Genomic DNA, 24,108 nt, shown 5'->3' on the forward strand with positions numbered 1-24,108 from the left:
AGAATCCAGCCCAAAGTTCAATGTTAAAAGCAAATTACTGCGGATGCAGGAATCTGAAGCCAAAAGAGAAAATGCTGGGAAATCTCAGCAGGTCTGGCAGCATCTGTAGGGAGAGAAAAGAGCTAACGTTTCGAGTTCAGATGACCCTTTGTCAAAGCTATGGGACCTTTAACAAAGGGTCATCTGGACTCGAAATGTTAGCTCTTTTCTCTCCCTACAGATGCTGCCAGATCTGCTGAGATTTTCCAGCATTTTCTCTTTTGGCTTCAAAGTTCAATGTTCTCAGATTGATGACCTTTCCATCAGAATAATTCTGGAATTTTCCCTTCTCCCTCTCTCTCTATATATATATACATATATAGCTCTTATTGCTGTTCTTGCTGGCGGATCTTTCCAAATGTAGCCCAACATAGAGCGAATTCCAGGTCGCATTCCTGGGAATGATACAGCCCAAAGATGGGAACGATCCTTGGTGAGTGAAAACCCCAGCATTATCTGTAGAATTCCTTTCCCATTTAAAAAAATCTTGTTCAGGCCACTCTTGGGTTGGGTAACCTGCTATCGAGAGTCATTTCCAGTCAGTTGTGGAACCTGCTTTGAAAAGGGCTCCAGTGGTCTTGGAGCAAGGGCCAGAATACATCAGTGGGACAGTCGATTTAGTGGGACCTGGATGAGTTTCACTTGGTAAAGACAAGGAAGGCATCACGCATTTGCTGGGCTGAGATTGCACTCTGTCTGGATAGACATCATCTTGAATGTCAACTTGGTTGTTCTCAAGTTGAACTATTTTCACTCTCTGTGCTTTTCACATGCAGTTCTCCAGTTAGAGTTAGCAACACAAAATAAATGCTTATTTGTCCTTCACAAGTTGCACCCCCCCCCCTTTAAACGAGGCGGGGGTTTAAGGATGCAGGCTTTACCCTGCCACATTAGCACCCAGGTGGAATGGAGAGAAATCTACCCGAAATGTGTCTCATTTCAAAGCAGTGGCGTATTTCACAGTTAACCTGAGGTCAAAGCCGTGTGTACAAAATCCGGAACCACGCTACAGATATCGTGACTTCAAAATAAAACTGCCGTGACTTTGTAACGAGACACATAATAGCATCGCAGCAGTACATTGCATAGCCAATCAATCCCTCTGAAAATCTGGGCGGAGGTTTCCTCCGCGGGCTCTCTAACAAAAAAGTAAATGCACTCTTTCAATCTGCACAAAGCAATTCTAAATACTGCTGCATTTTTTATATAACGACCGACAGTAAATCACACGTTCATCGGCTCAGTACTGTTCTCTCTCTCTCTCTCGCACCTGCAAAAGGCAGCTCTTCCCTTGCTTGTGCCCGAAGCAGAGCATTCTGAGTCAATGCCATAAGCAGTCCAACTGGAGGTCCAGTATTTAACTATACAACAGTGTAGCATTGCATCCCCAGCACTGAAATGAAACTGGATGAGGACAGTTAAGCTACTTCCCAGCACACAGAAAAGGCAGAACACACAGAACGAGTTATCGGGCTTAGTTCAACGGGTATAACTTGTTTTTAAAAATTCAAAAACTGCTACTACTAAATACTATTTGTTTTGCCCTCCGGATTAGTGAGTAATCTCCCAATGAATGTAAAACAGTAACTATTCATTCTTCTTTTGAGTGTTGGCTTCATAGCTCTGTTTAAAAAACGGCCTTGACTTGCTGAACCTGCTCGTCTGTCTGTGTTTCTGTCTCTTTGCTGAACTCACACACACACACCTGCCAAAACACCGGGGTCCAGCTGCTAGGGTCAGAGGCTTCCCAGTGCAATGGACAGAGGTGTCCGTTGTTTAGCATTATTGTTACAGGTTTGGGGAGGAATAAATGCCGTTCGCGTAAATGTCCCTGCTGTTCTTTTTGACATTTAAAACTCAACATTTTGAAATGAACCCAGTCTGCGAATCCTTTCTGTGAAAAAGTGGTCCCCAACAAACTGGTGTAGGTGCAGTTTGAAAGCAGCCGCCTATTCCCCCTGTACCCAGAGAGGGAGAGACAGAGAAACAAATGCCTCACATACCTTTCAGATTCAGCCGGGATGCGAACCAGGACACGGAAAGAAATGCCCCCAGGGTCAGCACTGTTAAAACACTTCCATTCCTGAGCTTCATTTCATGTCAGAACCATACAAAGCGGACAGGTATCTAGCTGGCTGTGCTGTCTGGACTGGGGGTGGAGGGCAGCCTCTGAGAGATAGTCCAGGTAGGCACTGTCCCTCCCTCTCTCCTCCCTCCTCACACACAGTGTTGTCCGCGGTGACAGGATGCAACCGGGGCAGTTCTCAATGTTTTCTATTTTCCCCTTCTCGTATCTTCTGTACCCAGCTTTTTTTAAAAATCGTTAATCCCAGTTTTCCCTTTTTGATTCCTCTCCACGCTACTTCTTCTGGGAGTTTCTCGACCATTTCTCCATCTCTTTCCTCCCCGGCAGCTGGGCTCTTTATTGGAGCTTCTGTTCGGTAGAGTGACACACAGCACAGATCACTCGCTCGGCTCACACCATTGTCACAGTTCCTCAAGTGTCTGTCAGCCCCGCCAGTCTCCGCCCTCACCGCCGCTACCCTCCCTTCCTCTTCTCGCTGAAGGAGATTCTCCCTCACACACACAAACCTCACGCACGCATGCACTTCCTTTATTTTGTTTCATTTTCTCACCTTTCGATTTTGGTCATTACCCGCTCTGTGTCACTCCAGTATCGATCCCCGTGTGCGTGTCTCAGGTGTTCCCTGTCTCCAGGGTGCTGCTGCAGGGGCTGGTTTAGCACAGGGCTACATCGATGGCTTTGAAAGCAGACCAAGGCAGGCCAGCAGCATGGTTCAATTCCCGTACCAGCCTCCACCAACAGGCGCCGGAATGTGGCGACTAGGGGCTTTCCACAGTAACTTCATTTGAAGCCTACTTGTGACAGTAAGCGATTTTCATTTTCATTTCATTTCTATCTGTGGGTCTCACATGTGTTGCCCCAGCTGTGTGTGTGTCTGTCTGTCAGGGTGTATTCCCTGAACGTGTCTTAGGTATTTGTACCTGTGTGTGTCTTTTAATTCGTTTTTATTCGTTCATGGGACATGGATGTAGCAGGCTGTGCCAGCATTTATTGTTCCTCACTAATTGCCCTTGGGGGGGGGGGGGCGGGGGGGGGGGGGGGCGGGGGGGCGGCAGTTAAGAGTTAAGCATGTTACTGTTGATCTGAAGTCACATGTAGGCTAGACCAGGTAAGGATGGCAGATTTCCTTCCCTAAAGGACATTAGTGAACCAGATGGGTTTCTACGACAATCTTAGACTTTTAATAGATTTTTATCAAATTCAAATTTCACCATCTGCAGTGGTGGGATTTGAACCGGTCTCTGGTTCACCAGTCCAGTGGCAATACAACATCATGGGCTGAAGGGCCTGTACTGTGCTGTACTGTTCTATGTTACTGTCTCCTCTGTGTCAGGTTTTATTCCATGTGTGTGTGTGTCGGGTTTTATCCCATGTGTGTCTTCTCTCAGGTGTTTGTCCCTGTGTGTGTCTGTGTGTCGAGGTTTATCCCATGTGTGACTCTCAGGTATTTGTCCCTGTGTATATGTGTGTCAGGTTTTATTCCGTGTGTGTCTCTCAGGCATTTCTCCCTGTGTGCGTGTGCATCTGTGTCAGGGTTTATTCCATGTGTGTGCGTGCCAGGTGTTTCTTTGTGTGTGTGTTTGCAGGGTTTGAGCCATGTTTCTCCCCATATGTATGTGTGCGTATATGTGTGTGTGTGTGTCTTTGTGTGTACATTAGAGTTTACTCCCTATGTATGCCCCCACCAGGTGTAGCTCCTTTGACTTCCTCAGATGTTGTTCCTTTCTGTGTGTTTCCGTTGTTCTGCCCTCTACCTGTTGTTATTCTTGCTTTCAGTCCCTTTCCTCACAACAATGACAATCATGTCAAGAGAAAGCTTAGAGTAAGAGTGCTCTGCAGCCTGTAACTGTAGAAATCCAAAGCCTAACCTTCCATTATTGTCTTTAAGATTTTCATAACTGATATTATGTGTTTTGCCCATTTTTTGATTTGTAATTCTGATGTGCCAGCATTTTCAACAAATACAAGAACTGGTTTACAGGATGTTGTGGAAGTAGTAATTAATAATTTATACAATTAAATATAGCACAATTAATATTTAGGAAATAACTTTTCTTATGTACCTCTGTTCCCACACAAACAATGGCACTTACACACCTTCAACTGCTCGGTGTTTTGGTCGAAGGAGGATCTAAACCATTTGGACCATATAAGTTTCTAAAAATGTACAATGAATGTACTCACATGTATAAAAGGAATTTCGACTCCACCTCGTGGTCTCTTCCTGCAGTGCAATGTTTGCAGTAGGTGAAGTGAGAAGGAATTGATTTAATCCCCAGGGAGTTTATGTGGGCTTTACATACCCAAGAAGAATTTAAAGCTATTTAATTAAATATAGGCTACAATTAATACTCAGTAATTACCCCTCCCTAGTTACTTGTCTAAAACGGCAACAGAGAAGACATTGCTGGTAAGAATGTAGAATCAAGGTGTTAGGAATGCAGCTTAGTAGATGATTCAGGTAAGCAGTTTGTGAACTCATGGGCGGGATTCTCCGTTGGTTGATGTCAAAATCAGGAAAGGTGATTGGGCGGAGAATAGGTTCCAACGGCAAAATCACGGCGGGCGCTGATTTGACGGCAATTCTCCGTCACGTCGACAGCAGCGTCAATGCGGTCCAGAACACGTGTACAGTAAACACTGCTTGCATATCATTAGGGGGCCTTACACAGTATTCTCCGGGGCCTCTGCGATTCTCCGCCTCCGATGGGTCACATTCCCGACGGCGCGGTTCACTTGTGCTTCTAAAAATCGTGAAACCGGTGTCGAGGCAGATGAGGGAGAGAGAGGAGGTAGAGCACAGAGAGGAGACTATGCTGCTGGGCTGGAAACTGGCCGGACTGGTTGGGGGCCCTGCCAGAGCCAGAGGGATGTTGACGAGGGAACAGGCCGAGTGGCTGGGGTGACCCCTCCCTGGTTGCCCCACAGGACTGGGGTGGTGTCCAGGCATGGACCGCCATTGCCGCGGCCTGCACGGCAGCCATCTTGCTGTGCATTCCACTGACCACCCACCCACCTTGGCCAATGGTTCTGCAGAGTGACACCGGCCCTATGGGTGCCCCTGTCCCCCCACCTGGCCGCCAGCCGCCGGTGGGGCATCAGGTGGCCCACCCAGGGCAACGTCCACTGTAGACTCTATGGGGGGGGGAGTGCAGGTGAGGGCCGCAAAGAGTACTGCTGGCAAGGGCAGTGCCAGCCAATGGTATCCCTGGCATCAGGGATGGGCGCCAGGGCCAGAGGGCCCCACGGTGCCAGGCACCGACGGGGTCAGGGGCGCGGAGATGGGTGGGTGCCTGCAGGGCAGAGTCTGCAGTGCCAACCCGGGACATCATGCTAACATGTCAGCCTTTCACCCCCTACAGACAATGAAAATTGGAATGGTGGGCTTCCTCCTAGTCAAAGAGAAAAATGAAAGTCAATTATATCTGGGGATGGGATCCAATAGGTGCAATGACATTCTGTACAATGTTCAGGCATGGAATTCAGCACAATTGTTCTAGTTATCAGTGAATTAAAAGCTCACAGCGCAATACTTCCTCATGTTGTACACAAGAAAAAAAATCCAGAACATCAGAGTTAAAACTTTATTAGTGCATTCACTTAGTCTGCATATGCAACAAGCCGGAAGCTTTTATTCCTCTCAAATTCACAAGTTCTACCAATGCAGAATTGTACTGGCAAAACGAGCTCACAAAGAACGTTAAATACTCTGCTAGCTTTTCTTTAAAAAATCTGGCCATTTTGTGTGATTTGATGCTGCTCCCTGGGGTTGCCCTGCGGCTATACGAGCTGGCGCTGCTCGAGGAGGAGGAGGAAGCTGTAGCAATGGAGCTTGCAGCATCGCATCGTGCCACAGAGGGAAAGGAGGAAGCCATCCAGGATGGCGAGCCAGTTGTCCAACAGGCCGAGGAGGAGGGGATGCCACGGAGGCACCACATGAGGCCTCGCGTGTACAGGCAGCGTCTGTCATTCGAGGCCCTGCTGGACAGGGCAAGCTGCCGAAGACTCCGACTGAGCAGGGAGACAATTTTTCATTGCATTTACAGTGCAGAAGGAGGCCACTCGGCCCATCGAGTCTACACCGGCTCTTGGAAAGAGCATCCTACCTAATCCTACACCTCCACCCTATCCCCGTAATCCAGTAACCCCACCTAACCTAAGGGCAATTTAGCATGGCCAATCCACCTAACCTGCACATCTTTGGACTGTGGGAGGAAACCAGAGCATCCGGTGGAAACCCACGCAGACACGGGGAGAACGTGCAGACTCCGCACAGACAGTGACCCAAGCCGGGAATCGAACCTGGGACCCTGGAGCTATGAAGCAGCTGTGCTAAACATTGTGCTACCGTGCCCCCCATGCTACAGTGCAACATATCTGCCAAATCATGGCACACCTGTCGCCATGGGTGAAAGGGGGAGGACACCAACGCCCCATCGCCATCAAGGTGATGGTCGCTCTGAACCTCTACACCAGGGGTCCTTCCAGGCGCCAAGTGGGGACCTGGGGCTTTATATGCTCAGGCGGCTCAATACGTCCATTTCAATATGGACAGAGCCTACCAGGATGCCTGGGCAGCTGGGTTCTCCACCATTGCCGACGTGCCCCGGGTCCAGGGGGTGATCGACAGGAAGCATGTTCCCCTACTGGAACCTGCAGATGACAGGCTGCGCTACACAAATCAAAACTGAACGTGCAGCTCCTATGTGACCATGAGCTGCACATCATGTACGTCTGCGCCCGATACCCAGGCAGTGTGCATGATGCCTTCATCCTGGCACACTTGACGATTCTTGAAATGTTCGAGATGCATCGTGGTGGCCTGCTGCGTCTTCGACAACATCGCGCAGCAGAGAGGCGACATGTTGGAGGATGAGGATGAACACCAGGCCCCCTCCAATGAGGAGGATGCGGGGGAGGTGAGGATGGGCAGGACATGGGGCCGAGGCAGGCACGGGAGGCCATGCGACATGTGTGCAAGGACCAATGGTCAGGGGACGCCCTGATCGCCTCCAGGTTCACTGATTAGGGGCAAGGGGGACACTGGCCAGGGACATGGACACCACATTCCACACCCATCCTCTCCCCTCCCCTCACCCGACTGTACCCCCTCTGTGATACATACCTCCCACAATACTGGGTGCGTGCCCTGGGTTGGCAGTAACACTTGTCTATAGGATGGAGGATGATGACAACCCGCTCTGGGATGAGCTCTGCTGTATCCATCATTTGACAATGTTTGACTCATGCCCACGGTAGCACTTTCCACCGTCCACCTGGGTGATCCCTGCATGCGAGCTGGCCATTCCATCACACAGTCCCATCGGATCCCTGGGGTGCCGGTGGTGGGGATGGCCGGTGGGAGGAGAGCCCAGGCCGCCCACAACATCTGCCCATTTCCTCCCCCGCCCCCCCCCAACCCCTCTCTGGCCAGCCCAGACCACTCCTCATACCCATCTGACAGTGCACCAAGACAGGCTGTAAACAACGTGAACAGGTGTTTAATGTGACAACGTATGTACAGATTTGTGCCCCAGCACCTATCACTAAACTGTGCCCTGACCCTGTGCCAACTTAACTGGTGTCGAACCTTCTGGCCTTACGGGCCCTAACACTACGTCTTGGTGGATCCCCAGATTGTACAGCAGGAGTGAAGGCGACCTGCTGTGATTCCCATCCTGTGACCTGGCTCCCCACTGGCGGCCGTCTTCTGGGGCGACCGGGCCTGGATGGGCCCGGCTGCTGCTCGGGTGTCCCAATTGGCGTGGTGCTGCCTTGTTCTGCCCGCTGTCCACTAGACGCGCCAGGGACAGGAGTGGGGTAGTCCGAGGTGTTGTGGCATTCAAGCACCTCCCCAGCAGGAGTCACGAGCACGGGCCCTATCACCTGATGGCCCCTGGGCTACTCCGTTGGACAGGGGTGTGAGCGGAGCTATCCCCTGAGGCTACCTCACCACCTGACACTGCCAGTCCTGGAGGCCCGCCTGGGCAATGCCACTGTCGTCCCCAGCCATGGGCTGCTGTTACTGGGCCACGCCAGAAGCGCCACTACAAATTCCAATTGGCTCTGGCACATGGTTGCCTGTGAGGTAACAACCCTGTCCCATGCCTCGGCCAGGGCCTGCACAGAATGCTCCAGGCCTTGGACATGCTGGTCCATAGCCAAAACCGTCACCCCCAATGCTTTCACCGCAGACGACACCATCGATGTTGGCCTGGGTGCCACGCATGGTCGGCAGCACCTCCTGCCCTGCAGACAGTTGGACTCGCCGACGACCCCTCATATAGTCCCTGGCTCTGCAGCTGCATCTCTACAATCAATGGGACTGTCTGTTCCAGAAGCCTGAAATCCGTCTAGACGGCAGATAGTTCCTGGGATTGGTCTGCCCTCCAACCTTCCGCCCCCTTGGGAGTTCCTACCTCCACGTGATGTACCGGATCAGCTGCTGGTGCGCACCAATGCCCCTGGTGCCTCTTGACTAAAGTGCCCAACGGAGGCAAGTGTCTCTGGGATGGTGGAGGGTGTTGGAGACAGCTGTGACGGGAAATCGGTGTCATCCTCAGGCTCGAGCCCGGGTGTGTCCTGCATCTCGGGCCAAAGGCTGCCGTCCGAGCGTCGCTCATTGTCAGTGCTTGGCTCAATCGGCGGTGGGGGTGGGGGGGTGGGAGGGAGGCTCTGGCTGTGGCACTGGCTGGGGGTGGGGACACCAGATGGACCCGCCCCATCTCCAGCAGGTCCTGCAAGAGACAAGACAAGATGCATAATTAGACCACGGGCCGGTTGGGGAGTGGGGGTGGTGGGGGTGAGGGTGGTGTTGGGTGTGAGGGTGGTGTTGGGGGTGAGGGTGGTGTTGGGGGGTTTTACACACGTGTCATGGGGAACCGTAACTCAGCAGGTTTCACTTCCTCGCCTGCAGCCGAACTCCATCCCCTGGTGACCTACTTTTCATGCAGGCCTTCTTCCACGTCCAGGGTCCTCTTCTCTGCCACGGTCAGGGGCAGCAGGTCCGGCAAGCCCAAAAGATGTGCCTGTTAGGTGAATTGGACATTCTGAATTCTCCCTCGGTGTACCCGCACATGAGCCGGAATGTGGCAACTAGGGGATTTTCACAGTAACTTCATTGCGGTGTAGATGTAAGCCTACTTGTGACAATAATAAAGTTGATTAATATTGCCTTCTCACTCTGGCTGCCCTGAGGAGGTCATGCAGTTTTTTCCGGCACTGTTGGCTGATCCGGGCAGTGTCGCCGACAACGTCTGCTACCTGCACCCAGGCACAGCGAATGGTGGTGGCTGTCAGCCTCCTTCGTCGGTGAAGCCTGGTGTCGCACATGTTGCTGCCATCTTGTTGGCTGAGATGGCGTGAGTGCGGGGAGTGCAGTGTGTATATGCGGCTGCAGCTTGTCAGCCTCCTGAGTGGCAATCGGGAACCCGGCGAATCCCGCACCGTTTCTCATTGGTGCCAGCCCCTCAACAGTAGCTGAATCGGTCCATGTGCAGCGGCAGTTTTGCCGTGGTGGAACTCCACGAATCCTTCGTCAGCGTCAACACTTAGGGTGGGATTCTCCACTTGCCGAAGCTGATTTCGTAATCGGCGATCGGGCGGAGAATCCCTTTTTACAACCGAATCGGGGCGGTGCCTGTTTTTTGATGCTCCACCCCCTCCAAAACAGCGGCATCAGGGATTACAGCCTTCGGATGTTACCTGTAGGCCCTCCCTCGATGGGCCGATTTCCCGACAGCACGGGATACGTGTGCTCTCAGTTTTCGGGAACCTCACGTGGCGGCTGCGGACTGTGTCCAGCACCGCCAAAGTCGGGGGGTGGGGGGGGGGGGGTGGGTAGTCGTGCCGCTGGCCGGGGTGGCTTCGGTGAGGGTTGGGGGGACTGGTGGGGGGTGACGAGGGGGATCCAGGGGGGCACAATCTGGCAAGTCGGGTTCGCATGCAGCCGGCGCCACGTTGTACGACGTGGCCGCTGCAGGTCGTCGCCTTGCGCGGCCACGGGCCGGGATTATTCTACGGCCGATTTTGGCACGGGAGCCAGGTGTTCTACCTGGCGCTGCTGCTAGCCCCTCACCGGTCCTGGAATCAGTGACGGTTCGGCGCGATTTTGGCATCATAAAACGCCACAGTTCCCACGCGGCGTTGGCACTTAACCGTACAATCGGAGAATCCAGCTCCCAGTCTCAGAAATGGAGAATTCAGCCCCATGACTCGCAGACAGATTTCGTAGTCTCACATTTTTCTTCCCTAGCTTGCTACTAAGGGGTATTCGATGTGGCTTGGTACTAGGCAAATGATTTTCTCAGAATCATTATGGTGGAGGCCATTCGGCCCATCGAGTCTGCACCGACCCTCTGAAAGAGCATTCTACCTAGTCCCACTCAGACCACTCCCCTGACTTTTTCTCTCACCCCTCCCCCCCCCACCTTGCACATTCTTTCTGATCCTGAACTTCCCAATGTTTCTAAGAAGGATATGTATTTATGCAGTAATATCAAAGCAAAATGCTGCAGATGCAGGAAATCTGAAAATAAAAACAGAAAGTGCTGAGAATAGCACTCAGCTGGTCCAGCGCTAACCTTTGTCAGGTTCCTTCCAGTTTGTTCCCTGTTTATTCCCTTATTTGCTATTTCTTTTATTTTCTGTCTGCAGAACTGGCTGTGCAAGCAGAATCCAGAATCTGATGACTCTCTCCTTGCAAAAAGGAGGCTGCTGTGAGACAGAGACAAAAATCTAATAACTCTCTCTAAGAACAAGCTGATGTGAAGCCAGAGGCTTCTCCTGGAAAAGCTGAGAGTACCATATATGCTGAAACTGCAAAGAAGATCATTATAAGACATAGGCGAGAGGCTTTAAACCACACTTATACTGTGAAGCGAGTGCACTGAGGAGCTTGTCATCTGAAGCAAGGACTCTCATCTTTTGATCTTAATCCTTATTATTTTCCCCCCTTTTCCTTCCCCTCTGTGTTTGTCTGCCTTGTGTATGTGGGCAGAGAGTGGAGCAGTTATGGGGGGGGGGGGCATAGGTATTAAGGGACATTGAACCAACTGTATTCACTGCATATTTCATATTTGTTCTAGCCTTAGATAAACAGTAATTGTGTTTAAACTTACAACCTGGTGACTGTAATTATTGGGTAGCCAAGGGCCAAAGATTTTAGGCATTTTGATACAAATTATTGGTTAATTCACTTGTGTTGTGACTCCAGGACATGTGGGATTGGAATTGACCATGCACTTGCCCAGGGTGGCGGACCACTGTGGAGAGAGAAACAGGGAGTTTATGTTTCCAGTCGAATATAACTCTGCTCCACTTATACAGTGCCTTTCATGACCTCAGGCCTACACAGTATTGACAGGCAAATACTTTTGGAATGTTGTAATGTAGAGTACCTCGCAGACAATACCGAGTGAGGCGCCACAAACAGTAATGTCATCATGACCAGATAGTCTTGTTTCTGTGGTGTCGATTACAGAAAACATATTGGCCAGAATACACTGGGAGAACTCCCCTGCTCGCCTTTGAAACAATGCCATGGAAACTTTTATGTTCACGGAGAGAGTAGAACACCCAACACAAAATACAGCATCTCCAATAGTCCATTTATTGAGTACTGAAGTGCCAGCCAAGATGATGTGCTCAAATCGCTGGAGTAGGACTTTATAATTTAGCACTTATTTAGCTTACCACTGAGTCACAGATGAGTAGTGCTGCAGGTTTACTAAAAAATAAAATATGCCGTGTTATATTATTTTTTTTAAAAGACTGAAGTGAATAGGTTCATGTGTGAAGTGGCGAAGGAATTTCATACAAAAAAATGCAGTACCAAGGGGCGCTGTCAGAGGTACTGCCCTTCAGATGAGATGCGAAACCGAGTCTCCGTCTGCCGATTTGGGTTTGTATTAAAAACCCTACGACACTATTTCAAAGAAGTTCAGGAGAGTTATCACTGGTGCCTTGACAAATATTCATCCCTCAATCAACATCGTATGATCAGATTATTTGGTCATTATCACCTGACTGTGGGAGTTTGCTGTGACCACACTTTGAAAATAAAGTACTCTATTGGCTGCAAAGCACTTTGAAACATCTGGTGGTCATGAAAATCACCAAATAAGTGCAACTCTTTCATTTCCCTGATCAGTTTGCGTCATCTGTGGTTCAGTGTTAGTACTTTGACCTCTAAGGCAGCAGGCTTTGGGTTCAAGTCCCATTCTAGAGAGCTGAGCAAACAGTTTAAGTTGACACTCGGAGTATTGCTGAAGAAGAACTGAATTGTCAGAGGTGTTAACTTTTGTATAATTGGTTAAATGAATACTCTGCCTGCCTCCTCAGGCAGAGGATGCAAAAGGTGCATGTAAAAGATTCCATTAAACTATTTCAAGAAGAGCAAGGGAGTTCTCCCAATCACTTAGCCAATGATAATCTCGTAACCACAGATGATTTGGTAATTTATTACATTGCTGTTTGTAAGACCTTGGTACAATGTGTCCAAGATTACTGCTGTCGTTGCTACATTACAAAGGTTATTACACCCAAAAGTCTTTAACTGATTGCACTTTGAGACATCCTGGGGTCATGAAAGGTTCTATAGAAATGCAAGTTTTTTCTTTCAAATATGATACCAACATTGCCAGACTGATTTCAATGTATGCATTTTGTTTTATCCATGGGTTTTGATGTTCAGTCATTTTTAAGTTCTTTCTTTATATTTGCAATCACTTTTATAAAATTGTTTGCAGTTTATCACAGCAAAAAGGTAGAGAAGCATAAAATCGATGGAGATATTTGTGTGTGCTACAGTTCTAATTGCAGAACGACATTTACAATCGCAGCAATGACTGCTCTCACCATGAAAGAAACTTCAAAGCACTGATTTTTGGTCACACGCTTTAGAGAAAGATTTAGATTTATTGTCACATGTACCAAGATGCAGTGAAAAGTATTGCTCTGCATACAGTCCAGAAAGATCATTCCATACAGGAAAAACAAAGGACATATGATAAATACACAATGTAAATACATACACACAGACCATCGGGTGAAGCATACAGAGTGCAGTGCTACACAGTAGAGAAGTTGTGTGGAGAAATCAGTTCAGCCGATAAGAGGATAATTCAGGAATCTGGTAACAGTGGGGAAGAAGCTGTTTTTGAATCTGTTAGTGCACATTCTCAGACTTCTGTATCTTCTGCCCGATGGAAGAAGTTGGAAGAGAGAATAGAGAAGGGAGATGTAGACAGAGTCAATGGATGGGAGATGGATTCGCGTGAAGTACTGGGCTGTGTTCACGTAGTTTCTTACGGTCTTGAGTCAAGCAGTTGCCATATCAAGCTGTGATACAGCTAGATAAGATGCTTTCTGTGATGCATCTGTGAAAATTGGTAAGAGTCAATGTGGACATGCCGAATTTCCTTAGTTTCCTGAGGAAGTACGGGTGCTGTTGTGCTTTCTTGGTTGTAGCATCGACGTGGGTGGACCAGGACAGATTGTTGCTGATGTGCACACCTAGGAATTTGAAGCTGTTAACCATCTCCACCTCGGCACCATTGATGCAGACAGGGGCGTGTACAGTACTTCGCTTCCGGAAGTCAATGACCAGCTGCTTAGTTTTGCTGACATTCAGGGAGAGATTGTTGTCAATGCACCATGCCACTAGGTTCTCTATCTCCCTCCTGTTCTGACTCTGTTGTTTGAGATCTGACCCACTACAGTCGTGTCATCAACAAACTTGTCGATGGAGTTGGAGCCGAATTTTGCCACACAGTCGTGTGTGTATAAGGAGTATTAAGCCTGGTATTAAGGACTATTGTAGCCATCTGGGATGGCCATGTCCCGGTTACAAAATGGACACTCGCAAAGAATGCAGGGAAAATTGGACAATACTAAGAAACAAGCAGGCGTAAGGTCTGTCTGTTGATTAGAACCTTAAGCTCTCAGACAGGACAGAAACTGCTAAGCAATCTACATACTAATGAGCCATCTCCGGGGACAAAAGGGAAACATTTAGATGCACAATGTTAAGGCAGACACCCCGGCGCCAGAAGAGACTAAAAAAGCAGACCAACGGTCACTAGGACACGCCCAGCAATCAGGGAACCACCCCTCTATTGGAGGAAGATCGATACGAATGATTGCGAAAGGCCCAATTAATTGAGGTCACGTTCAAGGCCCGCTCAAAAGTGCGCGAAGCCCTTTTTAGTATAAAAGGTATTCCCCAAGGGAGAATCTTTCTTCTTTGGCTTTGGCTCTCAGCGAAGAGAGAGACCAGCCTAGCAGCTACACCAGACCAAGTAAGTTCCAAGTCAACGCACGCTACGAGATAGACACTCCTAGTTGCTATCCTGTAAACAGCTCAACCCAGCAGCCTCAGAACCGAGCAACGGCCATTGTTCCTCTGACTGAGTGGGCACCCGAAGCTAAGTATAGGCTTTAGTAATAGTGATAGTTTAGTTTGTAGAGTTTATGCATGAGTAGATTTGACTGTGTGTAAATAAATGAGCATTGCTTTTGAACTTACTAACTGGTGTATCGAGTCTTTGATCAGTATTCGGTTCTGAACCTTGTGGCGGTGTCGAAAGATACCTGGCGACTCTTGAGCAAACGTAATTAAACAGAGCCAAATTCAGAGACAACAGACAAAGTTAGCAACACTATCGTGGAAGAGGTGTTGCTGTTTATCCTTACTGAAAGGCCCAGTAGGTATGCCAGAATGAGGGCCAGCACGGTGGCACAATGGGTTAGCCCTGTGGCCTCATGGCACTGAGGTCGCAGGTCACTGTCCGTGGAGTTTGCACATTCTCCCCGTGTTTGCGTGAGTTTCGCCCCCACAACCCAAACATGTGCAGGCTAGATGGATTGGCCACGCTAAATTGCCCCTTAATTGGAAAAAATGAATTGGGTACTCTAAATTTATTTTTAAAAAAGGTATGCCAGAATGTGAAGTCTGCCATATTTTTAGAAACAAAAAATTAGTTTAGATTTTCTATTTCCCCCTCCACCACCACCCTTTTACCAATGTACAGTATAGAGGCAACAACCTGGTGTCAAGTTGGGTTTTGGCATGGGGGTGCAATCATACACTGCATGGGTTACAATATAATGAAAACAGGTGCAGAGAATCAATGTTCCCAGGTGGGCAGTTCTTCGGCAATAATAGAAACCTGACTTGCATTTGGACATCATTCAACATTCGTGCTTTTCCCTCCATAATCCCCTTCCAGCAATAGTTCACAACTTAAGATATGGTTCCATAGCAACAACAACATCCTTGCAATACGCCCAGGTAGCCCACACATGAGCCTTGTGGTGTGATATGTGTGGATGTGAATGACATTATGGCTGAACTTGACCCTCATTCGCACTTGGCAACCACACATACACACAAACCCTATTCTGATTGCTGTTGTTTCTCAAGCTCAGGGACAGTAAAGATAACTGTAGCACCCGAACACTTTCCCAGGCTCCCTGTAGCTTTCACTGTCAACAGTCTTTCCCCTTCTCCCAAACCTATGCTAATACTGTGTAAGAGAGGGCACTAGGAGTTATGCTACCAGAGAACTGTTGAAGAGTGCCCTGGGAATGGCTATCCTCTGAATTTGCTTACCCAGCCTGTGAGAAAGCACCTGGGATCTCCTTACTAACATCCCATTGCAGCACAGATGGGTCCAGGCACACACTTCTTGAGAGATTCCAAAAACATCCGAATGCCAAACCACTTAATGATAACTGGTGGTGATGCTTTAACTAGCCAGGCTTAAATTAACATTGTTCCTCTTATACTCCTTTATAGATTTTACTAGTATATCGATTGATCTAAAGGTTATTTGCTTGACAGTTAATGACGGAGGCCACTAAATGAATTCTAGTGAAACTCCAGCAATAAAAAGTGGCACATGCTCAAAATCTGACATAAAAACTGAAAATGTGCAACATGCACAGAGGCAGCATCAATATCAGAAAAGGAGAAAAAAAATAAACCGTTACTGTTTTGGATACAGAAAATTTATAAAAAGCAAGATTTTTATTGAACATTGCTAATAACCTGCAGTATGGCCAGTGGCAGTAGCCTCAGCCTCGCTGCTAAAGGCTGAGAAGTTATTAGCAAATACTATTGGCTGGGAATTTGTTTTGTAATGACAGCAAAATTCTCAACGATCACTGTCAGAATCGGATAAAACTAACAGCACCTTGTGGTGCCTGCACATGTGCAATGAGTCCTGGAAATCCAAAAGTTTGCAGTCAGATGCCCTTCTCTTCCACAAGAGGTGCTGTTACAGTTTTTGCAGATGCAATTAGCAAAGGTTCAGTGATTCCACATTAAACTCATTCAACCGTTCCAGCATTATTTTCACTGCTAAAAAAAGTAAGAAGTCAAGCCTTGTTGAGTGAAGTGTAACTGAATTTGTAACCGTCTGAGACACAGTCATTGATAACCAACCTCTTTGACCCTGATAAACTGACTTTGGAAGTCTGGAATGTCATTCCCTCTATTTCATGATAACTTTTCCGTATATTTTAAAAATAAAATTGACTTTTGTTTTATTTGTTTAGGATTTGTTTTCTTCATTCTTTCATGGGATGTGGGCGCTGCTGGCAAGGCCAGCATTTGTTGCTCAACCCTAAAAGCCCTTGAACTGAGTGGTTTGCTAGGCCATTTCAAAGGACAGTTAAGAGTCAACCAATTGGTGTGGGTCTGGAGTTACATGTAGACCAGACCAGGTAAGGATGGCAGATTTCTTTCTCTAAAGGACATTACTGAACCAGATGGGTTTCTGCAACAAATCAATGAACTGAGACTAACTTTATATTCCGGATTTGTTAATTGAATTCAATTTAAAACCATTGTCAGGAATGGATTTGAATTCATGTCTCCAGATCTTTAGCCAGGGCTTCTGGATTGCTAGCTCCCACCACTGCCACACATCCCAGATATTACCTTTACGCCACCATCACCCCCTAAATATATGATAATATTTGATATCATATGTATGTCTTAATTGCTGTTATGCACTATGGAAAATGACTAAAAAGTGATTGATAATCAGCATTTTTGACTTCCTAGTTTGCTGTGACAATGCTTCAGTCTGATTGACTCCTCCGCCTGTTTGATAACTTCACTGGTCCCGGATGACAGAAGGCTTCCCATGGAATTAACATGTAATTGGGGAAATCAACACCGCATAACCCTCTCCCATCCTTTTGGGTAGCTTTCTTCGAGGTCAGCACTCAGTGCCATCCCTTCACTACTGACAAGTGAGACAAATGGAGGGTTTGGGGAATATTGGCTCCTAAGTATTGAGACAAATTAAGGGTTAGGAGCCTGGGGTTACAGCATGTGAAATTGACCAGAGGAATGTGGTTTGACTGGTGGAGTCCCTGGGAGTTAATGTGCTTTTGCAACCTGCAGAGATAATTTGTTTTTCAGCTTGGGGAGATGAGGTCATTGCTGGGTGGAGCCCAGGAATGCAGAGAGGCAGATTGTGTTTTTAAAGAGAGAAGAGATGAATTCTGCTTTGGGAGACAGAAGAGGTGAATTCTGATCTGCCTGACCCCCGAGTCCACAATTCTCTCACAGCAGGAGTTATAAAAGAGTAATAATCTGTAAAGCAGAGCAGTCTTGTCTGGGGACAAGGAAGAAGCTGAAATACCCCAGGTGAACCAACAATTTGAAGGTATTCAGCCAGAGCTGAAAGTGGTTCTAACTAGAGCCAAGTCTATTTTATAAAGAAACTATTACTCTATGCTATTGTTGCTCCTTTTAGCCTTAGTTTAATTGCTCTTGTTCTATCGCCTTTGCTCTTGAGTCGCCAGGTATCTTTCTGATACCGCCACGTGGTTCAAGTCCGAGTAATGATCAATAATCTAACACACAGCTTAGTAAGAGTTAAATCAACGCACATTTATTATATACAGTAATCAATACTTATGCATAAATTCTACGTCTAAGCTACTTCCTACAACTAACAGGCCAGTACTTAACTTTGGAAATGGCCCACCAGGTCAGGGAAACGAATGGCCTTTCGTATGGGTTCTGAGCCTGCGGGATTCAAAGCTGGTACAGGTCGATAGCCAGGAGCACCTATCTCTTGGCGAGCGTTGAAGTAAGACTTACAATTTTAGTGGCTGTTGCAGAAGGTCAGCAGAAGGGTGCGGAAGGATGGAGAGAGGAGAAGAAGGGTCAATTTGAACTTGGACTCTATTCTTATAGTCCCCCAGGGCTTCCCGTCTTTCGGGGCGGACCCTGTACCTGGTTCCAAGTGATTGGACTTCATCCCAATCACTTGGTTCGATATTCTCCAATGCTGGAGCGATTCCTTGGTCGATAGGCGGTTTTGGGGTGGTCGTTCACCTCTCTTTGTGTAAGCTCCTGCAGGCGCCGAAAAGTCTGGGTTGGCTTTGTGTGTCTAATTTGTTGCACATTGTTCCCGGGGATTGCTAATTAATATTCAGATGGTTGGTGTTTTGTGATGCTGATGGCTGCAGGTATCGATTCTGTCTGGCCTCCCCAGAGGCGAATACACAGTTTTACCTGCAGCTGATTGTTTTTAGTCCTGTTGGCCGATTTTCCCATCAGCCTTTTCCGTTCGCCATTTTAAATCGGGGTTGGCCATTCTAAATCGGGAGTTAGCCATTTTAACTGGCTACATTCCCTCGTTGTGATCCTAACGCGAAGCGTGAAGGATCACATCATTATGTTACTTTCCATTCCCTGACCTGGGGGGGACACTTCCTTCACGGCCTCTGCACTGACCATAGCTATGCACAAAAAATTTTTAACTAACAATTCTAAGGGCGCTATGTCAGTCAGGGACATGCATTACAAAACAACAAACTTGGAACCTCTAACTTATCCTTAATATACTACACTCGCTTAAACATAGAACATAGAATTTACAGTGCAGAAGGAGGCCATTCGGCCCACCGAGCCTGCACCAGCCCTTGGAAAGAGCACCCTACCTAAGCCCACAACACCACCCCATATCCGTAACCCAGCAACCCCACCCAACCCCTGTGGGCACGAAGGGCAATTTATCATGGCCAATCCACCTAACCTGCACGTCTTTGGACTGTGGGAGGAAACCGGAGCACCCGGAGGAAACCCACACACACACAGGGAGAACGTGCAGACTCCAAACAGACAGTGACCCAAGCCGGGAATCGAACCTGGGACCCTGGAGCTGTGAAGCGATAATGCTAACCCCTGTGCTACCGTGCCGCCCATTCCATTATCCATATAAACATTCCATTATCCTACATTCCTCAATCATACAACAAAATCATAGCATTTCATACAGTCTTTCCTGGCTTGGCAGTCAAGCTCAGGATCATTAAATTTTTTGTTTTGCTCATGAAAAAGGTTTTTACATCTCTTTATTTACAACAACAATAAACGCAAGTGAATGCACTTTATTACTTTATTATAGATTGCGGGGGTCGGGGGTCTGGTCATAACCAAACATAGGGGATCTGATCCTATATATCGGGGTTCGAGCACAGTAGGCTCTCCTTCTCCATTTTCGTAGACGCATAGTCTGCACTACACAGCAGAGTATCGCCAACGCTAATAGTGTTTCGATCACATAGGACAGGGAGTACCAGGTTATGAACCTGGCACACCAAGAAGATTTAATGTCGCTGGCGACTGGGCTCTGGGTACTGCGGGTCAGTGAAACATTAACGGCTGGGGGGTTTGAAGTCATGGGGTTCGCGGTCACGCGCAACCAAATGTCCAATAACGGTATGTTGATCCATATGAAGGAAGTCCTCATGGCTGTTCTCTTTCCTTTTCTTTCTTTGTTTTCTCCGGTCCTGGAGCTTCTGGAGTTCTGTAGAAACAAGCATAGTGTCTGTAACTATCTTTGTTTAATATCTGGTATGCTAGTGTGTCTGTCCTTTGGTGCCAATTATTCCCTTTATAATTGGTCACTATGTGTGACTCCCTCATTTTTTTCTTCAAAAAAACAAATTTTAGGACACGGTACACTTCCCAATAATAAACCAGTGCTGATTAGCATCCCAATGTTCCAGGATGTAAATAGCAGATGGCCGGCAACCTAAAGGTTACCTAAACAAACAAAACTTTTTGAACTGAAATTGCCAAATGAGGTGCGTATGGGCCGCGACGGGTAAGAGGCTCCACGATACCACTCGACTGTGGGTGCTTTGCTATGTGGAATTTTTGGGTGATGCCAAATATCGTGAGGACGTTCTGCATGACGCGTCCCGTAAAATGGGAGCCTTGGTCAGATTCAATGCTGCGGGGGAGTCCCATCTTGTAAAGATGTGGTGGGTTAGAATCTTGGCTGTGGTTTTTGCAGTGTTTGTGCGGGCTGGAAATGCTTCTACCCATTTTGTAAATGTGCCTATGACCACAAGTACATATTTATAGCCATTCCTGCAAGGGGGCAATGGACCTATAAAATCAATCTGGAGGTTAGTCCAGGGGCCATTAACGGGTCGGGTGTGGCTGAGTTGGGCCTTTTTGTCATATCTGTCGGGGTTATTCTGCGCACAGGTAAGACAATTTTCTATGTAATGGCTTACATCTTCCTTTAAATTTGGCTACCAACAAAGCTGTTTGAGATGGGCTGTAGTGGGATCGATTCCCTGATGTCCATGACCGTGATGCAACAAACAAATCAATTGGTTCCTGTCCTGTTCAGGAACCACATAAAGGGTGTCCTTTAACACCACACCGTCATGTGTGGTCAGTGTAGTTCTAAATCTCTCATAGGGAGCTGGATAGTTTCCCTTTACAATCTCCTTGAGATTGGTGTCCTGCTTCTGGGCCTCTACTAGATCCTCGATCTTTGTCTGTGTGGCCTGAACTGCACTCACTGTCACGCTTTCGGGCGGTTTCCAAAAATACCCATTTCTGGAACCTGCCTTAGCCAGTGCGTCGGCTTTTACATTTCCAGGGGGGGAGGAACGATGGTGGCTGTGGACTTTGATGATCCCAAAAGTCCTGTTCTGGGCTTTTCCTAAAATATGACGGAGCAATGGGACTGAGGGGAGGGGTTTTCCGTCTGTGGAAACAAATCCTCTTGCTTCCCACAGGGGCAGAAATTCCGTGAGGCTGTTACAGACATAGAGGCTGTCCGAGTATATGTCTGCTGGGCTGGGGAAGGAATCTGGGTGCTCAACTATATATGCAATGGCCGCAAGCTCTGCTGCCTGCACGCCTAAGTGTCCGGGTAGTTTCAACGATATTTCCTCGAGGGCGCGCCCCTGCACGTCCTCGACATATATACCGCAACCTGTTATGCACTTCCCATCCAAGACTGTGGAAGATCCATCCACATAAATCTTAATGGGCTCACACATGTCGGTGTGCGGGGGACTCTGAGTTGAACCATCTATCTTTCTGGGGGGTGTTTTAGCGATAAAGGGGCATGTGCTGTGGTGTGAAGAGATAATCTCACATTCATGGGGGGGTTCCGGGGTACTGTAAATTGTCGGCTAAGTAGGTGTGCCTTTGTCCTTTTCACAGTGATGTCCCGTCCCTGCAAGAGAAGGGTCCATCTGGCTGCTCTTATTTGGCTTACTGTACCGTGCTTGAGTCGTCCGTCCAGTAAAAGTTGGGTGGGGGTGTGTTCGGTCAGAATTGTGATGGGGTTCAGTCCGGTAATATACGAAAATTACTGGACTGCCCAGAAAACTGCGAGCAGGTGCCTCTCACAGGCTGAAAAACCCTGCTCCACAGCATCTAAAAGTCGGGAGGCGTAAGCTACGGGTCTTAACTGGTCGTGCCGTTCCTGGAGGAGCACGGCTGAAAGGGTGCAGTCTGTGGTCGCTACCTCTATGGCGTAAGGGGAAAGCGGGTCTGGAACTTGTAGTGCGGGGGCTGCTATGAGTGCCTGTTTTAAAGAGTCCACAGCATCCGTATGCTGCGGAAGCCATTCCCAGGGGGCTCCTTTCTTTAGGAGGTCTGAGAGGGGCGCTGCCTTGCTGGCGAAACCGTCAATGTGGTTTCGGCAGTAGCCAACCAGTCCTAAAAATGACCAGAGGGCTGAAACGTTCTGGGGAAGGGGCAATTTAGCAATTGAATCAATTCTTTTATGCTCGATCTTGCGTTTGCCGTGCGTGATAATTGTTCCCAAATATATCACTTTTTCTTCCAAAATCTGGGCCTTTTTGGGGTTAACTTTACAACCGATTGAGTGTAAGAGTTCCAGGAGTTCGGACAGAAGCTCAATGGGCTCTTCCTTGGTGTCTGTCTGCAGTAGTAGGTCGTCTACATACTGTACCGGACATTCGGGCCGAGAAAACATTGCTAAGCCATTTGCCAGCTGTCAGTGGAAAATGGAGGGGGAGTTGTGGAATCCTTGTGGCAGGCATGTCCACGTGTACTGCTGTGCTTTAAAGGTGAAGGCAAATTTATACTGGCACGCCTTTGCCAATGGGATGGACCAGAATCCATTACTGATGTCCAAAACCGTGAAGTAGCGGGAATTGAGTCCCTGCTTGAGCATGGTCTCGGGACTTGTTGCTACGGTGGGGGCTGCTGCGGGGGTGACTTTGTTGAGTTCGCGATAATCGATGGTCAGTCGCCATGATCCATCGGGCTTTCTCACTGGCCAACTCGGGGCATTATTAGTGGAGGCTACTGATCTAAGTACGGCCTGCTCTAATAAGCTTTCTATTACTTTCTATCCTCTGCCTCTAGGGGAAATCCATACTGTTTCTGGGGTCTAGGGTCAGGTCCTATTATTTGTACGGAGCCAGTCATCCATCCACAGTCGTGCTTGTGGGTCGCGAATGCTGCCCTGTTCTTTTGCAGAACTGCCCTAACCTGCTTGTCCGTACTAAGCGTGGTTGGGTTGAGCCAAAATTCGCCTACGACGCTAATTCTGTTCATATATTCGCCTATGTTGAGCGTTGCGAGGGCTCTTGCGGATTTCGCCATCTTCCAGACACATTGGTTGACTGGATCGAATGAAAGGTGGTGGGAATTGATGAAATCAATTCCCAGAATGTGTTCTGCTGTGTGGGGTAGGTCAACTAAAACCACGGGGTGCTTTGTGGTGATGGTGCCGATTTGAATGGGTACAGGGGCTGTGATGTGTCCCTGCTGTGAGTGGCCTGTAAAGCCGCTGAGGGTGATAGTGGCTGTAGTGGGCCACGTGTCCTTTTGAAATAGGGTGGAGGAATTTATGGTGGTGCGGGACCCTCCTGTGTCCCAGAGAAATTCAATAGGCTGTCCCCGAATTTTCGCTGCAACTACTGGTCGTCCTGACCTATCCCAAAGGGTGTCGCAGACCCAACTGGGGGAGCCCGTACACCGTCAGTCCGTTCCGGTCAAGTCCGTCTGATCCGAACGGGCGCTAATGCTATGAATGGGCTCTGTCTTTTTCTTAATCAGAGTGCCCGTCTGCTGGGCTCTCTGTGGCTTTTTAGGGGCATTGCACTCTTTTGCGAAATGTCCCAACTGTTCGCAGTTGTAACACTCCTGTGACTTGGGTGGGGGGCTGTTCTTTCCCTCATTCACCCATGCGGGGTTCTGGTGTGTTGTTTTTACTGCCTGCATATCTGCGCCAGCCTGCTTTTCCTCACTATTTTTAACGGTGGGTTTGCTCTGAACAGATTGCTCCCAAACGCGGGACAATCTTTTCACTACCCACTTCGCGTTATGGGCCTCCTCTGAGGGATCATAACTCGTACAAGCTTTCTGTCCTGCATCTGTGGCATGGGAGATAAGGGTGCGGGTCCATTTGGCCATGTTGTCTGGCGACAAATGGGCACGGTCTACGTCTCCAAAGACTGCTGCGAAGTGAATCTACAGGCGTCCAGCGAACGCTGTGGGGTGCTCAGATTTCTTCTGCCTACATTTGTTGAGGCCATCTACGGGGTCACCCCGGTTATACCCGATCGCATCCAGGATCGCGGTATGCATTTCTGCAAGGGTGCCTCCTCCTACATTCTGTGGGTCGGGAAGGGCTGCTGCTACCGACGGATCTAAACTTAAAACCATGAGC

General features: G+C 48.3%; 1 protein-coding gene across 2 annotated transcripts in view; it reads right to left on the reverse strand.

Moving 5' to 3' along the window:
* LOC140408433 (alpha-1,3-mannosyl-glycoprotein 4-beta-N-acetylglucosaminyltransferase B-like) overlaps nt 1-2,495 on the reverse strand; it is a 446,701-nt gene extending 444,206 nt beyond the window's left edge. For both annotated transcript variants that reach the window (XM_072495615.1, XM_072495614.1), the window contains exon 1: nt 2,043-2,495. In XM_072495615.1, the coding sequence (XP_072351716.1) occupies nt 2,043-2,133 (91 nt within the window). In that variant the 5' untranslated portion in view covers nt 2,134-2,495. The remainder of the gene's footprint in view (nt 1-2,042) is intronic.
* Nucleotides 2,496-24,108: the final 21,613 nt, after the last annotated feature.

This window comes from Scyliorhinus torazame, chromosome 3 (genome assembly GCF_047496885.1).
Source record: "Scyliorhinus torazame isolate Kashiwa2021f chromosome 3, sScyTor2.1, whole genome shotgun sequence".
In the NCBI taxonomy this organism is placed as follows: domain Eukaryota; kingdom Metazoa; phylum Chordata; class Chondrichthyes; order Carcharhiniformes; family Scyliorhinidae; genus Scyliorhinus; species Scyliorhinus torazame.